Source organism: Triturus cristatus, chromosome 10, assembly GCF_964204655.1.
Source record: "Triturus cristatus chromosome 10, aTriCri1.1, whole genome shotgun sequence".
Lineage (NCBI taxonomy): Eukaryota > Metazoa > Chordata > Amphibia > Caudata > Salamandridae > Triturus > Triturus cristatus.
Window position 1 is genome coordinate 528,007,885 of NC_140593.1, and position 17,775 is coordinate 528,025,659.

General features: G+C 40.1%; 1 protein-coding gene across 4 annotated transcripts in view; it reads right to left on the reverse strand.

Annotated features, from left to right (window-relative positions):
* The window catches only part of DPP6 (dipeptidyl peptidase like 6), a 2,129,336-nt gene that overhangs the window by 359,904 nt on the left and 1,751,657 nt on the right, over positions 1-17,775 (reverse strand). For all 4 annotated transcript variants that reach the window (XM_085631994.1, XM_085631993.1, XM_085631995.1 and 1 more), the window contains exons 12-13: positions 10,428-10,466; positions 5,368-5,475 (exon numbers count right to left, since the gene is read on the reverse strand). In XM_085631994.1, the coding sequence (XP_085488120.1) occupies positions 5,368-5,475; positions 10,428-10,466 (147 nt within the window). The remainder of the gene's footprint in view (positions 1-5,367; positions 5,476-10,427; positions 10,467-17,775) is intronic.

Sequence of the window (17,775 nt, forward strand, 5' to 3'; positions counted from 1 at the left end):
TAGGCATGGAAAGCTGCGCCAGTCCCAAATTTCTTGCCATACTACTGCCAATCAAATACCAGGGCCCGCTTTAGCGCTGGCGGCACCCAGTGCGACAATGTTTGTTAGTTGCCCCCACCCAATGACCACCTCCACCACGGATTCCCTCAATACCACCCTTTAACAGTTCCCTCTAGGTCTCCATAACCACTCTCAGATTAATTTAATTAGTTTTATGGTGCCACTCATACCACTGTAGGGTGTCAAAGCACTTTACATCATACACAGATTACACAGAGACAATCAATCATAATGTGTGTAAATCAGTATATAGGAAATGTTACAGAAGACTACAAGGTGTAGGAGTCACATGTCATCCATACTGGTACACAGTATAGTTTCAGAGTGCTTCATCTGGAGAAGCACAAACTCAGAATTTAAAATGTACCAACATGTTTGAGGGTTCACTTTCATAATTAGAATTGATTTCTACCCAAATGAACCCTTTTTGCAGCATTAGGATAGTGAAAGACTGGAAACAATCATAATGCTCTAATCTCTTTGATGACAGTTAATAGCTCACTGTTCTACATTAGGATTTAAATTTATAAACTGCAAGTAGCTAAAGGATCTCTGTGGCAAAATCAGTAACCCACTGACCTATTTGCATTATGTGAACTTTGTGATCTGCATGGTACCCGTTCTTTACAGCAGGAATATTAACCCTCTGTGCTACCTTACGATGAGTCTAAACTTCCACTAGACAAAACTCCCATCTCTTTCCATGGAGGAACATTAATCACCAGAGTTATCTTGATATTTTTTATTGTTGCCTGAAAATTGCTGGAGGCAAGGAATGGTGCAGCAGGTGCTTCTAAAGCCATAATCCACTTCCCAATGGTTTATGGGATGAATGCATGCCAATGAATGTATGTCGTTACAACGAATTCTGTTGCAACGCATGCCTTTACCACGCATGCGTTACAACGGAATGATTTTTCCTCGCATAATCTTTACCACTAATATTCCTTTACCACGCATACTTGCATGGTAATGGAATATTCTTGGTAAAGGTTATACCCCTCCCCTGTTCCCTTACGTTATCCCCCTTCCCCCAATACTTTTTATAATTACCCCTGCCCGTTACCCTCAATTTTTAGATATATATTTTAAATTTGTATTTCCCTTACCTCTTCACGTCGTCTCTTCGTTCTTACTTCGTGACTGACGTTATACGTCTTAAATTTGAAGCGTCATTTCCTTTCACATAAAACGATGTCGATTTCCTCTACTTCCTCACGTTTTTTGGTTTTTTTTTTTCTAATTTTTGCCTTTAACTCACGTCTTCAACAAGCTGAAAACACACCCTAGACAGTAAAAAGGGACTACACTAATGACGTTAACGCAGGACGTAGCAACGTAGAAGACGATGAAGATGGAAGACGACTTGCGTGGTAAAGACGATCGTGGAAGAAGAACGCGTGGTGAAGACGTCTACGAGGTAAGTGTTGCGTAGTAAATGTTCCTCGTTGTAACGCCATCGTGGTAAAGGATGTTTCCCCATGCCAATAGTTTACCCAGTGACAGTCACTCGGGGTATCATTTGAACCCCTCGTTTTTCACCCACGGTGTCACTGTAGAGAGAGGTCTACCTCATACAAATCAAAACTGACCTTGGCCCTCATAGAAATGGCCCATCCCGAACCTTGGTCATCTCACCCTTCCACCCTGCAACCTATTGCTTTTTTAGTTGGAAATTTGAGATTCACATCCCTGAATCTCACTAGCTAAGCTATGCCCATGAAAGAAACTTGAGTTGTACGAGAAGAAGGAAAGCTAGGGGCCCGTGGGCGCAGGTATTCATGTTTCTTATTTACATGAATGTATATGTTGTTTTGGCTTTGGAATAATCTATGATTGTACATTAGGGTATTTCTGTTTATTGGTGTGCAATGATTTTACTATTAATCATTATACACTTACGTCGATCCTATTATTGAGAAGTGAATTTTTTCCATGCGAGTCCAGAAACTGAAACTCAGTTAGAAACATATTTTTTAATTGTCTGCAACGGTCAGTTTGATTCACAGACACCTTGCTTCAAACCGAAGGCTTGAATGGCACAAAATACGAGGAGGGGTGGGGGTAAGAGATAAGCAATCCATGTAATGAAAATCATAATCTCAGAAAACTAAAATGAAAAAATGAATATCGTATTATATAATACAACCCATCCAATTTATATCTTTATTCCTCGGACTACAAGTGCTGTTCAGAATTCTTAAATTCATTTTCTCAGTACTACAAATTGAATCTTAAAATTCTACCTTTGATTCATTTAGAGTCAGAGGCAAACATATTATTTAATACATTTCACGTGCATAAAAACGTATAACGAAATAGTTAAAACACACTATTAAACACACAAACAAACTGAACAATAATTTTACCAATGTTTAAATCACTGTTCATTTGCTAATTGTATTAAAAAGTAAAGGCGCAGCTAGTACAATTCTTTATGAGCCAAAGATCTAACAAATGTTCAAATGCCCTTTGAGCAGTTCTTATTTCAGCTTCCTAGACTATCGGTTGAGGATAGTTCTTCCCTGTGGCTACTGTAAAAGGGCAAAGAAGCAATAAAAAAGCTAAGTCATGCGGGTAACATCTTTCACACTGACAAAGGAAAAGTCTACTCTAAAGGCTTCCATTGCAACATTTCTTAAAGACTCCACACTGAAGCCTGGCAAGTAGCTCTAAAGTTTTGTATTGAAATCAGTTGCCTACCAGATAGTCAGCTATTCCTGCGGATTTTTATAAAATAAAAATATGAAAGTCAACTTCTTTTTACACGCTATAATGGCTTTATCTGCCACACACAGTATCATAGTAGCCAAATATCCTTGTTAATTTAAACTGCAGATTGCTTACTTATCCTCTGATAGCCAGAGCTCACAAGGGATAAACAACCCATGTAATGAAAATCATAACTTCAGAAAACAAAAATGAAAAAAATGAATATCCCATTATATAAGAGTGTTATCCATGCATCATTGGCAGTGGGTGATGTGCTCGTAAACCACAGCCTGCAGTAACACTACAATCTGTATAATAAAGAGAAACCACATACTGCTGGTGCTTTATGAATCCCCTCAATCATCGCACATACTCGCATTAACTTTTCTGGTTAACAATAAGCAGGGGAGGACCAAATTATGCAGCAGTGTTGACTAAATTATGCGGCAGGAAAAAGCTAATTATGCTGGATACTGCGGTAATTTTGTGGCAGTATTTGATCACAGTTCTGTCCCTTTTATAGGAGTTAACAAGTGTTGATACTGCGTTGGCAAAGGTTTAAGGTAATAGGGTGTCGGATTAACACTTTTTTTTAATTTTTATTTATTTATTCTTATATTTTTTTAACGAAATTTTATATAGCGGGAACTTGACCCAGGATCGGGTATCAGAGCGCTTTACATAGCACCAGTTGCGTTACATGAAGACATATTCTTTTTAGGTCTCGCCTGACCTAGCGCATGCGCTGGTCTGGCGAGACGTTTTGAGAGGGCTCCAAAAAGTGCTACCAGGCCAGCCGAGACCTACAGTGCATGTGCGCGGCCGCACGCGCTGCGCTTGACGCAAGTACTTTCACTTTCGCAGCCGCCCTGCGCTTGGCATAGCCAATAGGTCTCGCTTTTGGGATCTTATAAGTATTTAGTTATGCAACTGTTGCATGGCTAAACACTTATAAGGTCCCAAAGGCGAGACCTATTGGCTATGCTAATGCTTGTTTTTTTTTTTTTTTAGGCACTGGGAGATTAAGTGATTTGCCCACAATCACAGGATGTTGAGTGCCATTGCCAAGACTCGACCCCGGATTCCTAGATTCGAGGTCGACAGCCCTAGCCGTTGGGCCAACTCCTCTCCCCACTTACATTTAGCAATCAGCAATTGAAAGGTAGACAATCTTCCTTCGAGCCCATTGTACTAAAACAGCCACGAGGAAGGCTCCCTACGGATAAATGGCGCTCGGGCCTAAATCATTTATCAGCAACTTGTGATGGGGTCGACAGTTAAATCCTTAAACGCCATTCATGCCTGGATGCCAGCACACTGGCTGACGTCAGGCAGGGCAGAAGCAGAGAATCTGATCACAAACAAGGAGGAGGTCACTTCAGTTCCTTCCTCCCCTTCATCAGAACTGAACCAAGCCCAGTGAACGAACATGTAAGGGTGATTTTAGGAAAATTGTCACCCATTTAAGCCCATTTTTCCCAAGCGATTAGTTAATGTAATTAGAAAATCATATTGTGACGGTCACTGTTTATTGCCTTGAACCATAACAGAAAGATTCTTCAATAATCACTTGCTCTTTTTTAAATAAAACTATGTATACAATTTAGCAATTTCTAAGCACTACAAAATTAAAAGTCGGACAACAAAATCTAATGGTATTCAATGCTTCAACTTCAGAGGGACTAGTTGGCCTCTGGCTGGCCTTGGAATTGGATTATGCAAGTCACACACAGATGTCAACAAAGAGTGCTTAAGTGAATCCGCCATCTTTTAAGCAGGAAGGAACCATGCTAATTTAATTAATGGGGAGGCTCCTAAATCCAAATAATCAGGCTTCAGCTGCAGTGAAAAAAATATTGGTGGCTGGTTCTTGGCATCGCAACCAAAAGATCATGTGAGATCTGGTTTAGGGCTCTAAAGCTGGCAAAGAATTATGATTAGGGGACTCGTACACCTCAATCTCATTCCTGAATTTTGGGCCCACATATTTGCAGTTCTCATTCATTAAGAATGTGCTGAATTCTATTTAGACAAAGGAACACATTTTAACTGCTGATCCCTTGGTTTTGGAAAAAATTGTGTGGCGGACAACAATCATATGTAAGAGTCTCTCAAGTATGGGGTGTGCAGGACCTCTATGATGGAGTTGGTGGTTGTCTAAAACGTGCCCACTGTTCTCTGCGGCTTGTCCATTGCACATGGTATGGTCACTGAGGCTGCCAGAGAGGCACAAAGTGCATCCCAATTCAGTCTAACTTGGCATATGAAGAAGGAACTCTTTCTTTTACCCTGAAATTCGGGAAATTCCACAAGTGTGTAAGTCTTCATTTACAAATTCTCTACCAATAAGGAGATATTGACTCCTCGAATAAGTCTTAAATCTACCAGTACTTGATTACAAATGTACTATTTGCAATATTGTATGTATCAAGGGGATAATGTATATGTTGTGCCAATATAAAGCATGTTTGATAAAAGTCACACAGATAAACACCTTCAATAGAATGATATGATGACACATTTTTAAAATAGGAGAAGAGTCTCTTACAGTCAGTCCCAAGTTTATGTAAATATGGGTAATGAAAACTGTCTTACCTGTGATGAGAACATGGTTATATGGTAGAACTTCCCTCGCCCTGCTTGGGGGATGGCACGCACAAAGAAAAACTTCCTTCCATCTTTTGAGAAAATTGGCTCTTCATTCTGGAAAAAGAAAAGTTGCGAGCAATGAATATTAAGATTTTTCAAGAGAAGTTACTCTTCTAATTTTGACATATGTTTTTATATATTTTTTTAAACATCAGAATTTATACTTTTTTCAAAATTTCTCATTAATATTCGAGCTGATCACTGACTGGCCAATTGGGGTGTATGCAAAACTTGTGAAACAATATTCATAATCATAACAGGAACTTGTAAAGTGCACTGCCATAAAAAATTACATCCTTATTCTGAGAACATAGATCTTAACATAGCATTATAGCCCATTGTTGACATATACACTGGTTGTTAACAGCCTTGAACCCGAGTTATAGACACCAGCCGAAGGTGAGGGCTTTTAATGAGGGAGAGAGCCTATATCAGGAAGGCCATGTGCATAAGAGGTTTAACAGCATCCTGTCCAGTGAAAGCATCTGGTATTGTGTTTGCAATCAATATTTTCAACCTAGTGGTGGATTTTGGCAAAGTTGCCATTTGTATTATGGTTTATTACAGGCCAAGTGTGCACAATGCATTTTTTGTTTTCATCCTTTATCGCAGCAGGCACATGTGGCGGTATTATTATCATGCGATGTAACCTGGGATATCACAAAATTGGCCACACTACAGTCAGTTTTGTTTGTGTTACTATCCGAGTCAACAGGATCTTATAATGTTATTCCTAAATATCACCGTACAGTGAGCATAACAGAAATATATTGGCAGAAAGTACATGCCTTCCATGTGCATTTGAGTGTGCACATAAGGGAGCAATGTGCCCTCCCATGATCCTGCTCAACCGATCTTCCTCAAGAGATTTAATGTGTTCCAATATTGGATTTCAGCTCCTGCTTCATCAGGCAATGGATTGGCCGAAACAATGACCAATTAGGCTTACCGAAATACAAAACAATTGATAGACTTGAAACAGTTACTGCATGGCTGACTTATTGTTTTGTTAGTGCAGCACACTGCTGCAAATATTTTGATTTATAGAGTGGTAAACTGTCAAGTGGCTGTGACTTGCAGAAACTGGTGCATGCACAACCAAATCACTTCTACCCTGGCCGAAGTTAAGTCATAGGGTTTTTCCCATCCCTTCCCACATGCATTTATGATAATGCTGCCTAAGGTAATCAAGTGGTTCATTCTAACATAAGTCTGGTTATTTACTATGTGGGATAAGGAAGCTGAACTGTGTATCATAAGGATATTGCAAGCCGCCAAAGAGTTTTGTGGTCATTCAGAGGCAGAAGGCCACAGGAAGAGTGATTTTAGGTGCACTTAAACTCAGAAGTGACCTCCAGTTTATTTTTTAATATACAATTAGGAGTCTGTTTAATATTCCACATATTACCTGGGTATTTTTCTGTTCCAGACTCCAAGAGAGTTCATTAGATGCCCTAACCAAAATATTAGTTTTTACTTTGCATTCTGGGACTTGAAGTTATAAAAATTAAGAGTTTGCAAAAATAAATTGTCTACCTAAGCCTTCTCTTGTTTCCAAAGTGGGCTCGAAGCTGGCAACATATCCAGGTCTCCCAACATACTCAAAGGCATCTGTGAACACGGTGCTTTCCCCAGTAAAATGCAAATGAAACAATTGATGGACGGAATGCTGGACAAAGCAAACATTCACCCCCAGTCACAACGATCTGGGTTAAATCCATCATTCTTTTGCTCACCACACCACCCCAGTTTGGACGCAGCCATATGCAAATCAGTCTTGACCTTGTTCCTTGTGGGAACAGTCCAGCCCGAACTGCCAAGCCAGGCCCTCCATGGACCGGAAACAAGCATCCTGGGACCGGTTTCAGGGCATCACCCTTCGTCAGCCAGGCTAGCTTGAATCCAGTGGTGTAGTGAGCAAGGGACCCACGTCTGGGCATACCCTTGCCATTTAGGGTGAGCTATGCAAATGAAGCAATTGATGGCCGGAATGCTGGACAATGGAACCATTCACCCCCAGTCATAAAGATTTGGGTTAAAGCCAGAATTCTTTTGCTCACCACACCACCCCAGTTTGGACCCAGCCATATGCAAATCAGTCTTGACCATGTCCTTGTGGGAACAGTCCAGCCCGAAATGCCAAGCCAGGTCTTCCCTGGACCGGAAACAAGCATCCTGGGACCGGTTTCAGGGCATCACCCTTCATCAGCCAGGCTAGCTTGAATCCAGTGGTGTAGTGAGCACGGGGCCCACGTCTGGGCATCCCATTCACACTTAGGGCGACCTATGCAAATGAAACAATTGATGGACGGAATGCTGGACAATGCAAGCATTCACCCCCAGTCACAAAGATCTGGGTTAAATCCATCATTCTTTTACTCACCACACCACCCCAGGTTGGTACCAGCCATATGCAAATCAGTCTTGACACCCCAGCGCCCAGAGGCACAAGTGGATCCCATTAGGCCCCCTCGGTTTCCTCTCCACCACGGTTTTCATGGAAGAGGAACCACCATTAAAACTGTGGCGGAAAGGAAACTCGTAATATGCTTGGCAGGACCACGGGGGTCCCGCTACACATATTGCTACTTTTACACCACCACGCCACTGCCAGTGAATTGCGGTTCCCTGGCGGCATATGCACTGCAATGGCTGTCCGACCGCCCTACTTGTAATGGGGCAGTCGGAGCGCCTGTGCGACGGCGGCTAAACCTCCACCGCTCCTGCCTCCGCGAGTATGGCGGTCCTCAGACATATGAATTCACACATTTATACATTTTATTTGAATTATTAAAGATATTCAATATTTTATCTATTATAGTTATGTCCTATTCACCTTACAGACTGAAAGCAGAATGCCCTGGCTTAGTGTAAGATAATTTACCTTTTACCAGTTGCAATTACTGATAGAATCTATGATCAGCAGTTCAAGGGTAAATGCAGGCACCCAAGGGAGTTGAGCACTAATAACATATTTGCCCTTGTTTTTGAACATTACAAAAGTTAATGTCATTTTGTGCATATGTTTGAGGTGCTTCATAAAGCACCAGCTTTAGTTCCACCTGCATTCAATTAATCTGTGTTAAACCACGGTAAGGGTAGATTAGGAACCCGCCAACAGCTGTTGCAGAAACCCGCACCATTTTAATCGTTGCCTACAGATAGATTTAGCTGCCTGACGAGAGCTCATGTCATCACATAACACACACAAATATACATACATACAAGTAGAGCCAGGGACGTACTGGGGATTCTAAAGCAATCTTGGCATACATTCTTAAACCAGCCCCACTCCCTTCGTCTCCTCGTGCAACTTCTCTCTTTCCATCATCTAATCTCTCTATCATTCTCTCTCTCTCTTCTAACTCTCGGATCACGTTCTCTTTACCTTCCCCCTCCCGTTCTTTGTCTCTCTCCAAACCTCCTGTGCCTGCTGTAATTAATCCAGAGGGGCTGGGGAGAGTGACAGAGGCTTCAGGAGCGGCCCTGGGCTTTCAAACTCGGGCTCCAGCCACCGGGAAATGCCCGGTGGAATAAAAGGCCTGTCTGGCACTTAATAGAGCCGCCCGCTACTGAAGAAGGTGGCTTCAGGCATTGGCTAATATATGTTCATCATTCCATGACATCTGGTGATTGTGTACACTCTAATACCACACAAATTTATATTTATTCTTTTTTTTCTTATCTAGCCCCCACACTTTCTGTATGTGCTTGCCACTCCTTGACCATCATTCATCCATTGCCCCGGATGCTCCCCCACCCAACCTTGTTTTGCTCCGTTTTTTTCAATTTAATTTTTCCCAAAACACTACCGAGATACTGTCTTTGTTTCTTTTTTTATATCTTTCTTGCTATCTTTCTTTATTATAGAAATCTGCAGCCGCTGCCTCACCACATGTAATGCGGTGCATACTTGTGCATGCATAGTGCCACCATCTTGGAATGCTCAGCATTTCACATAATTTTCGCTTTCACCAATGAAATGAGCAAATTTCTTAACTACAAAATAAGCCTTACCGGTTGTTACTTTTTCCAGCATAAAGTGTTCTACCATTCTGAAAACAGAGCTATTTCATCCATCAATAAGTAGGTTAATCCAACTATCCCCACACTTGGATGAAAAACGCACATAAATCCATTTCTTTCTTCCTACCATAGATACCGCATCGCGTTGCATTTTTTATTTCCTATTATTTCCATTGATCAAATTCCTACAAATATAAAGAACGAGCGCCTAGACTCGGTAATCACTAGCGCTACAATGGCTTATATAAATAATAAAAGTGCGCTACGTAAGGGTGATAACATGGTGTTAGTTAAATTTAGAAAAGCTCTTAGTTTTCGCCTCCCAGAATCATGGAAGAACTAAAGAAATACGTCCCTTATTTCATTGTCACAATTTCATAAATTGTCAGAAAATTCCTGTATTTATTTATATTTCTTCATATAAATGCATTCGACCTTGGCTACCATGGGCTGGGTATTTCACTACACTCCGAATAAAGCTGTAATTTCCTCTATTGAAAAGGATCGCATAATGCTGCAGAATTTTATAATAACCCGTATCAAATTCTAGCTTAAGAGCAGTAATGCTCTGGGTTTCAAAAGGACATCATTGTGCGCTATTCTGTGCACAAGCCCTGTGCAGGAACCGAATTTGGCTAAATGAGCGGAGAAGCCCGCATTCATCATTTCTCACTCTAAATGCCTATGCCAGCCCTCATTATACTGAATGGGCTTAATTATGCATTGCACACTCCTTATCCAGTAGGCGCTTCATTATTCTCGGGCTTATTCATGGAGCGGATTTTTATAGATTTCTAAATAGAGCTGTCAGCATTTCATCATGGGCGCGCATTTCAAGATCTGTTTCGCCAAAAGTGCAGTTTTTAAAATACATTGTCAAAACAGTGTCTCCTAAAATCATTGGCATTTAATTATCACTTGAAGTGAATCTGCGTGGTCTGTTTGTGACACCTTTAAAAACAGTAAAGAGGAAGTATTACCTGTCTGTGCAGCCATGCTTCACTTTCGTCCTCATGTTTCTAAAATGAAAAAAAACTTAGTTGTTAGAACAGGGCCAAGGCATGAATTACGTTCTAGTTTTCTTGCTCTTTATAACAATAACAAAAGACAGTAATCTTATTGTACCTCACAGTGGTAGAAAGGATAATATATATATATATATATTACCTACTGGCGGTTGCCAGTAGGTAGTTATGGTTAGGACCACGTTTCCATAGGAAATCCGCAACATTCTATTTTGAATAACTTTTGCGCCGGTCGACGAATCCTCGCGAATTTTTCAAAATAGGTGGGGCGTTGAGCTCCGCTCCTACCCTGAAAGTCTCGGGGGGATTCGTCAAGCGGGGGCTGAGATAAAAGGGGGGTCCCAAAACGCGTTTTTCCCATGCATTTTTCCATAGGACCTTTAGACACAGCTACAGCCCGAACGGCTGAACAGAATTACTTGAAATTTGGCAGAGAGGTAGTCCTCAGGTCAAGGAAGTGCCTTTTGTAGGTTTGGTGTAAATCTGTTCAGTAGATTCTGAGAAAATAGCCTTTAAATCAATATATATATCTGAGCCAGCTTATGTGTCTTTATGAAAAAAAAATATTTGTAATATATGTAAAGCTAAAATTTAATGGAAGAAGACATGGGCAAATAAGTGTCTAAATACAGTATTAGCATCAGCAGAGGGTTGCGGTCGCGTGAGTTATAGTTGCCTACAGTAACTATAACGGGGGAATTTCATTGGTTTTTTATCAGTAAAATCTACAGCTAACTATAACATGTGTGAAACCTATGGTTTTTTCAGTGAATATATATATATATATATATATATATATATATATATTTTTTCACTGAAAAAACCATAGGTTTCAGGCCTGATATAGTTAGGAATTAGCATATAAAAACCCTTAGAAATTCACTGAAAAAACAATAGGTTTTAGGGGTGCTATAGTTAGCTGGACATTTCACTCAAACAAAACCATTGAAATTCCTCTGATATAGTTAGTTGTACTAACTACATCTCGCGCGCCCGCAATCCACTGCTGATGATGTCACATATTACATCATTCATGACATGGTCAGTGACATCACTGATGACATCTCAAATGACATCACTGATGACATCACTGATGACATCATCCAGAGAATGTTGTTTGGTTCGTTATTTAACCTCTTCAGCGCTGCGCGGATTCCCGCGCAGTGCTGAAAGTTCTGAGCGCGGGCGGGGCCATGACGGAACGGTTCCGTCATAAGCACAGCCCAACCGACGTGCATGACGGAACCGTTCCGTCATCGGCGTCGAAGAGGTTAAATATGTATTATATATATAGCAACTTACGTTGAAGAATGAGTGGATATATAAATATAAATATCACTGATGACATCCTCCATGTGACAATCAGATACACCTCATCATACACTAGTATAACCTTTCATCACTCACTGTAAAATAGAGAGTGCCAGATTTAAAACCATTGACACACCAATACAAGTTTCTAAACACCCACTCAGTGATTCCTAGATCTATACACACATCTAATCACTTACCTATAGATTCACTCATACATGCTGTCAAAGATCAATAGAACACTATCAAATATACTTATACACCTATATCGACATTACACACCAGCACACATCTTAATCACTTATGAAGTCATCCTACTCACTTATGCAAACAATGGATCATACTTAGTTTTACTTAGCTATACACTTATAAAAACACCACTTCATCTATTCATATAGATAATAGATCATACTAAGCGTGTTTTAAAATCACTATTACAACTATACAGTTATCCATACAGTCACTCATACAATCACTGAGTGTTATGTATACCTATTTATATACAACTGACACATACACTGGCTTTTAATTTTCTAGTTTGTTGGACATGTACCATTGAGACATATATTTGCTCATCGCCACACCCATAAAGATATTCACTCACCCAAACAATTGTTATAACATATAGTTTTAACTTCATATACCTGCTGAATCAACTATTCACACATCTTTGGGCAGTCACACACCCCCCACCGAACCACACACACATTCACTCTCCCATACAAATACTCAGTTAACTAAACAATAAATAATATAAACTTTTACGTAGCTAGTAACCAACTAGTGCAGCAGTTTCCACAACAACTGACAAAGTGGTACAGATATTCACACAGTTTAGTCACTAACCAATATATTTAGTGAGACACTATAAATTAGTCAAGTAAACAGTCAATCACACTGCTACTAAATCCTCCATCCAGATATTTATATTTATATATCCACTCATTCTTCAATGTAAGTTGCTATATATATAATACATATTTAAATAACGAACCAAACCACATTCTGTGGATGATGTCATCAGTGATGTCATTTGAGATGTCATCAGTGATGTCACTGACCATGTCATGAATGATGTAATATGTGACATCATCAGCAGTGGACTGCGGGCGCGCGAGATGTAGTTAGTACAACTAACTATATCGGAGGAATTCCAATGGTTTTGTTCGAGTGAAATCTCCAGCTAACTATAACACCCCTAAAACCTATTGTTTTTTCAGTGAATTTCTAAGGTTTTTTAAATGCTAATTCCTAACTATATCAGACCTGAAACCTATGGTTTTTTCAGTGAATATATATAACCATATATATATATATATATATTCACTTAAAAAACCATAGGTTTCACACATGTTTTAGTTAGGTGGACATTTCACTCGTAAAAAACCAATGAAATTCCCCCGTTATAGTTAGTTGAGATAACTATAACTCGCGCGCCCGCAATCCTCTGCTCATGACGTCACATATTACATCACTCATGACATGGTCAGTGGCATCACTCATGACATCACTGATGACATCATCCTTGTGATTGAGTGGCGGTCGCGCGAGTTATAGTTATCTCAACTAACTATAACGGGGGAATTTCATTGGTTTTTTACGAGTGAAATGTCCACCTAACTATACCATTTGCAAGGTTTTTTAAATGCTAATTCCTTACTATAACGTGTGTGAAACCTATGGTTTTTTAAGTGAATTTGTACGTTTTTTTAAATGCTAAGTTATGTATGTATTATTATATTTTTTTTGTAAGGTTTTTCACCGTGCGTGCACGGTGCGCGCACCCCGCGATTATTATTTTTTTTAAAATGTTTTATTCACCCTTCGGGGTCCTTTAGGGACCCCCTGACAAAGGCTAGGGGGTCAGGAACTCTCTACCCTGCCCCCTTTTCACGTTCGCCACCTCTCTTTTTCACTGTCGCACCCAAAACAAACAAAATGGCGGACAACACTTCCTGATTTCGACCGATTAGAACGTTGACTGACATGTAACCACCAATCAGACTTACGCTTGCGCACGTTAGGGTGCGCGCACGGTGCGCGGCTGTAGATATTTATGTACTTTTAACTGCAATTTTCTCAGGAAATACTGAACAGATTGACTCCATATATGCAAAAGGCACATGCCTGACCTGAGGACTACCTCTTTGCCAAATTTCCAGTAATTCTGTTCAGCTGTTCGGGCTGTACCTTCGACTAAAGGTCCTATGGGAAAATGCATGGGGAAAACGTGTTTTGGGACCCCCCTTTTTTCTCAGCCCCCGCTTGACGAATCACCCCGACACTTTCAGGGTAGGAGCTGAGCGGAGCGCCCAATTAGTTTTGAAAATTTCGCGAGGATTCGTCAACCGGCGCCAAAGTTTTTCAAAATAGAATTTTCAGATTTCCTATGGAAACACGGTCCTAACTATAACTATCTACTGGCGACCGCCAGCAGATAATATATATATATATATATATATATATATATATATATATATATATATATATATATATATATATATATATATATATATATATATATATATATTTAAGTCATGCCATGGGAGATAAAAGTGGGCCAATAAAAAATGTTATTTGGAGCAAATGTTGTATTGAAACACAGATTCAGGCGTTTATTATTGCTCTAGAACGGTAAAATCCCCTGTCAGTACCATATTAGAGGGTTGGTGTATCCTCATGAACTCCTGAACTTTACTCCTTCACACCATGGGACTACAGAATCAGGCAGTGTTTCTGCCTGAATACCTATCTTTATATCAAATGAACATGAAAGAATAGCAGGACATAAATCATAAATCCAGATGCACAGAGATAAGAGTGAAACCCTTAGTTGCTCAACAATAGTAATAAATAGCATAATACATGTTGTGCCTATACAGGACACTATTACACGTTACTCATTATGCATTTAATATTTGATTTATTAATTGATTTCAGTAAGCTTTAGAAAGATTTTCATATTTGGCAGTCCATTTAGAATAACTTGTTCTCTGAAACTCCAGTTATGCCTGTGAGTGTTTTGGTAAATGTAGTTTTTATTGTGGGCAATGTGCTAATATTTAAAATGTGTTTTCATGCAAAAATGTCAATTATACATTACATTTTAAATGTAATGAAACATTGTAAGAAAATTAAAAACATGTTTTCTAAAATGTGCTTTTCTTTTGTAGTACCTCGAAGCTATAGAGTAGGTTTAATGAGAAAAATATAAAGAAATAAAATAAAGTGGAATGTGGAACAGTGTATTTTAACTTTTTGCTGACATGGCTCTGCATTTACAATGCTTCTTTTCAGATTTGTCATCAGTCATCATCATGTCATCAGTGATGTTATAAATGATGCCATAGAACATGTCATGAGTGATGTAATATGTGAGGTCATAAGCAGTGCATGACGGGGCGCAAGTTATAGTTAGCTATGCTAACTATAACTGTGAATTTCTGTACTGTTTGTTAGTTCACAACTTTAATGTTATCACTGACATATTCACTTAACTATAAGGTTATATAGATCTCCTCACAAACAAATAGCCCCACACAACAGGAACCAAAGCACTCAGTGGGTAAAAGTCCAATTTATTTAACCAAGCATGCTGGTAACAAAAAGAAAGATGTTACGTACTGATCTTTAAATAGATTTTCATTCCCTCCCTTTAAAAGGTAAAAAGCGACTAGCGTTGGAGGACTACAGTTTCTTTATGGTTGACATGGCCAGGAACAATGCCATCATTGCATGTCTCATGTGACTTTGTTGGCCCCAATGATGATTAATGAGAGCCCATTCACTTTTTAGTAAATCTACTCCATAGCACACTCATGGCGCTTCCATTTTCACTGTGCGTTATCACTTCTGTCCTGGGAATGAAAAACAAATCAATGTCCATACCCTCGTCTTGATGCATTCTGCCACATTTAATAGTGCATACCTGAAAGCGCTCATTATTAGTAGGCCTTGGCGGAGTTCACCGAGTTCTGCTACGCGGAACTCTGCTCAGTGCCGAAAAACCAACATCGTGCTATGCAGAGTGGGGTAAGTCGCACTGCTTGAGCTGATTTTTAGTGCCAGGAGTTTGTTCCACCTGTAAAATCAGCGCAAACAGCATCACATGCAGCGCAAGAGGGCGCTGCGCCTTTCTGCCGCTCGGGTAGATGTTCTACTTGAGAAGCAGCTTCCTCAATGCGAGCAGCAGGTTTTTCAACACGAGCAATAGTTTCCTGCTGTGACCGCCCGCGTTGAGAAATCTCAACGTGAGGTGGTCTAGCGTATGATTTTCCTTGCTCGCCAACTTAATGGGGGTGCAGAGTTTTTCAGAACAAAACTCTGCAAACTCCGCCAAGAGAGTGGAGTTCACCACCCACCCAGCGCCTGTACATGTAGTCATGTCCCAACTGTGTCAGCAGGTGCGCCAATACTGTCCGCCTGCGGCAGATCTGGCAGTATCAATTCAATTGATCCACAATTGCCACTAGTAACTGCAGAACACTTCAATGACAGGTGCCTCCTTCGTGCCAGTGACAACCACACATTTATTCTCACAAACCAAAAGCCACACACAGGAACAGGAGCAGTCAGCGAGTAAAAGTCTAATTTATTTTATAAAGAACGACACGTTTCGGTTTCACTGCCTTTTTCAAATGCTGGTAACAAATTGAAAGAAGTTACATACAGATCATTAAATAGATTTCCATTCACTCCATTTACAATTTAAAATGTGACTAGTGAGAACGGACTACAGTTCCTTTATAGTTGACATGGCCAGGAATGCCACCATAATTGTGCATCTCATCGAAGTTTGTTTGCCCCATTGGCCCTAATGGCTATTATGCAAGCCCATTCACTTCTTAATTAATCTACTCCATATCACACTCATGGCGCTTTTATTTTCACTGTTCGCTATCACTTCTGACCTGGGAGTGAAAATAAAATCAATGTCCATACCCTTGTCCAGCCGTATACTGCCAAATTTCATAGCGCATACCTGCAAGCGCTCATTGTTAGTGAACAGCACCTCTACATTTAGTTATGTCCCAATTGTGTCAGCATGTGCGTCATTACTGTCCACCTGCGGCAGTTCCGGCAGTATAAATTACATTTTCCACAATTGCCGCTAGTGACTGATGAACACTTCAATGATGGGTGCCTCCTTCGTGCAAGTGACATGCACACATTTATTCTCATAAATCAATATCCCCAAACAGGAACCACAGAACTCAGCGGGTTCCAGTCCAATTTATTTAACCAAGCATGATGCGTTTCTGCTTCAGTGCCTTTTTTAAATGCGGGTAACAAAAAAAAGATGGTAAGTACAGATTTTTAAATGGAATTTCATTCACTCCCTTTAAAAGGTTAAAAGTGACTAGCGAGAAAGAACTACAGTTCTTCTCTAGTTGACATGGTCAGGAACTCCGCCATCATTGCGTGTGTCATCAGAGTTTGTTGGCCCCAATGGTGATTACATGAACCCAGTGACTTTTTAGTAAATCTACTCTATTATCACAATCATGGTGCTTCCATTTTCACTTTGAGCTATCACTTCTGACCTGGGAGTGAAAAACAAATCAATATCCATACCCTCGTCCAGCCGTATATTGCCACATTCCATAGCGCATCCCTTAGAGCGCACGTTATTAGTGACAGCACCTCTAAATTTTTTTTTACTCCAACCAGAAAATATTTTCTCTAGTGGAGAAAACCATACTCCTTTAACCAGTACCCTGACACATTTTGGGGGAGGGCCTTATATTCGCAACCTTGAAAACACAATTTCATTTTTTTCCAGTAAATTTGTGTGTTTATGGAGTAGGACCAGCCATTTACGATGCTAGTAAAAACACAGAGAATATTGTTGGGCAAAGATCTGCCTACAGTCCAAAAATTCCCTATAGCGGCCTTACAGCATGTAGACAAGACCATGCTTTTCTCCTGTACACCATCAGGTCTTAAGGGTCTGTGACCTACAGGAATAAATTTGACTTGGAGATCAACCTTA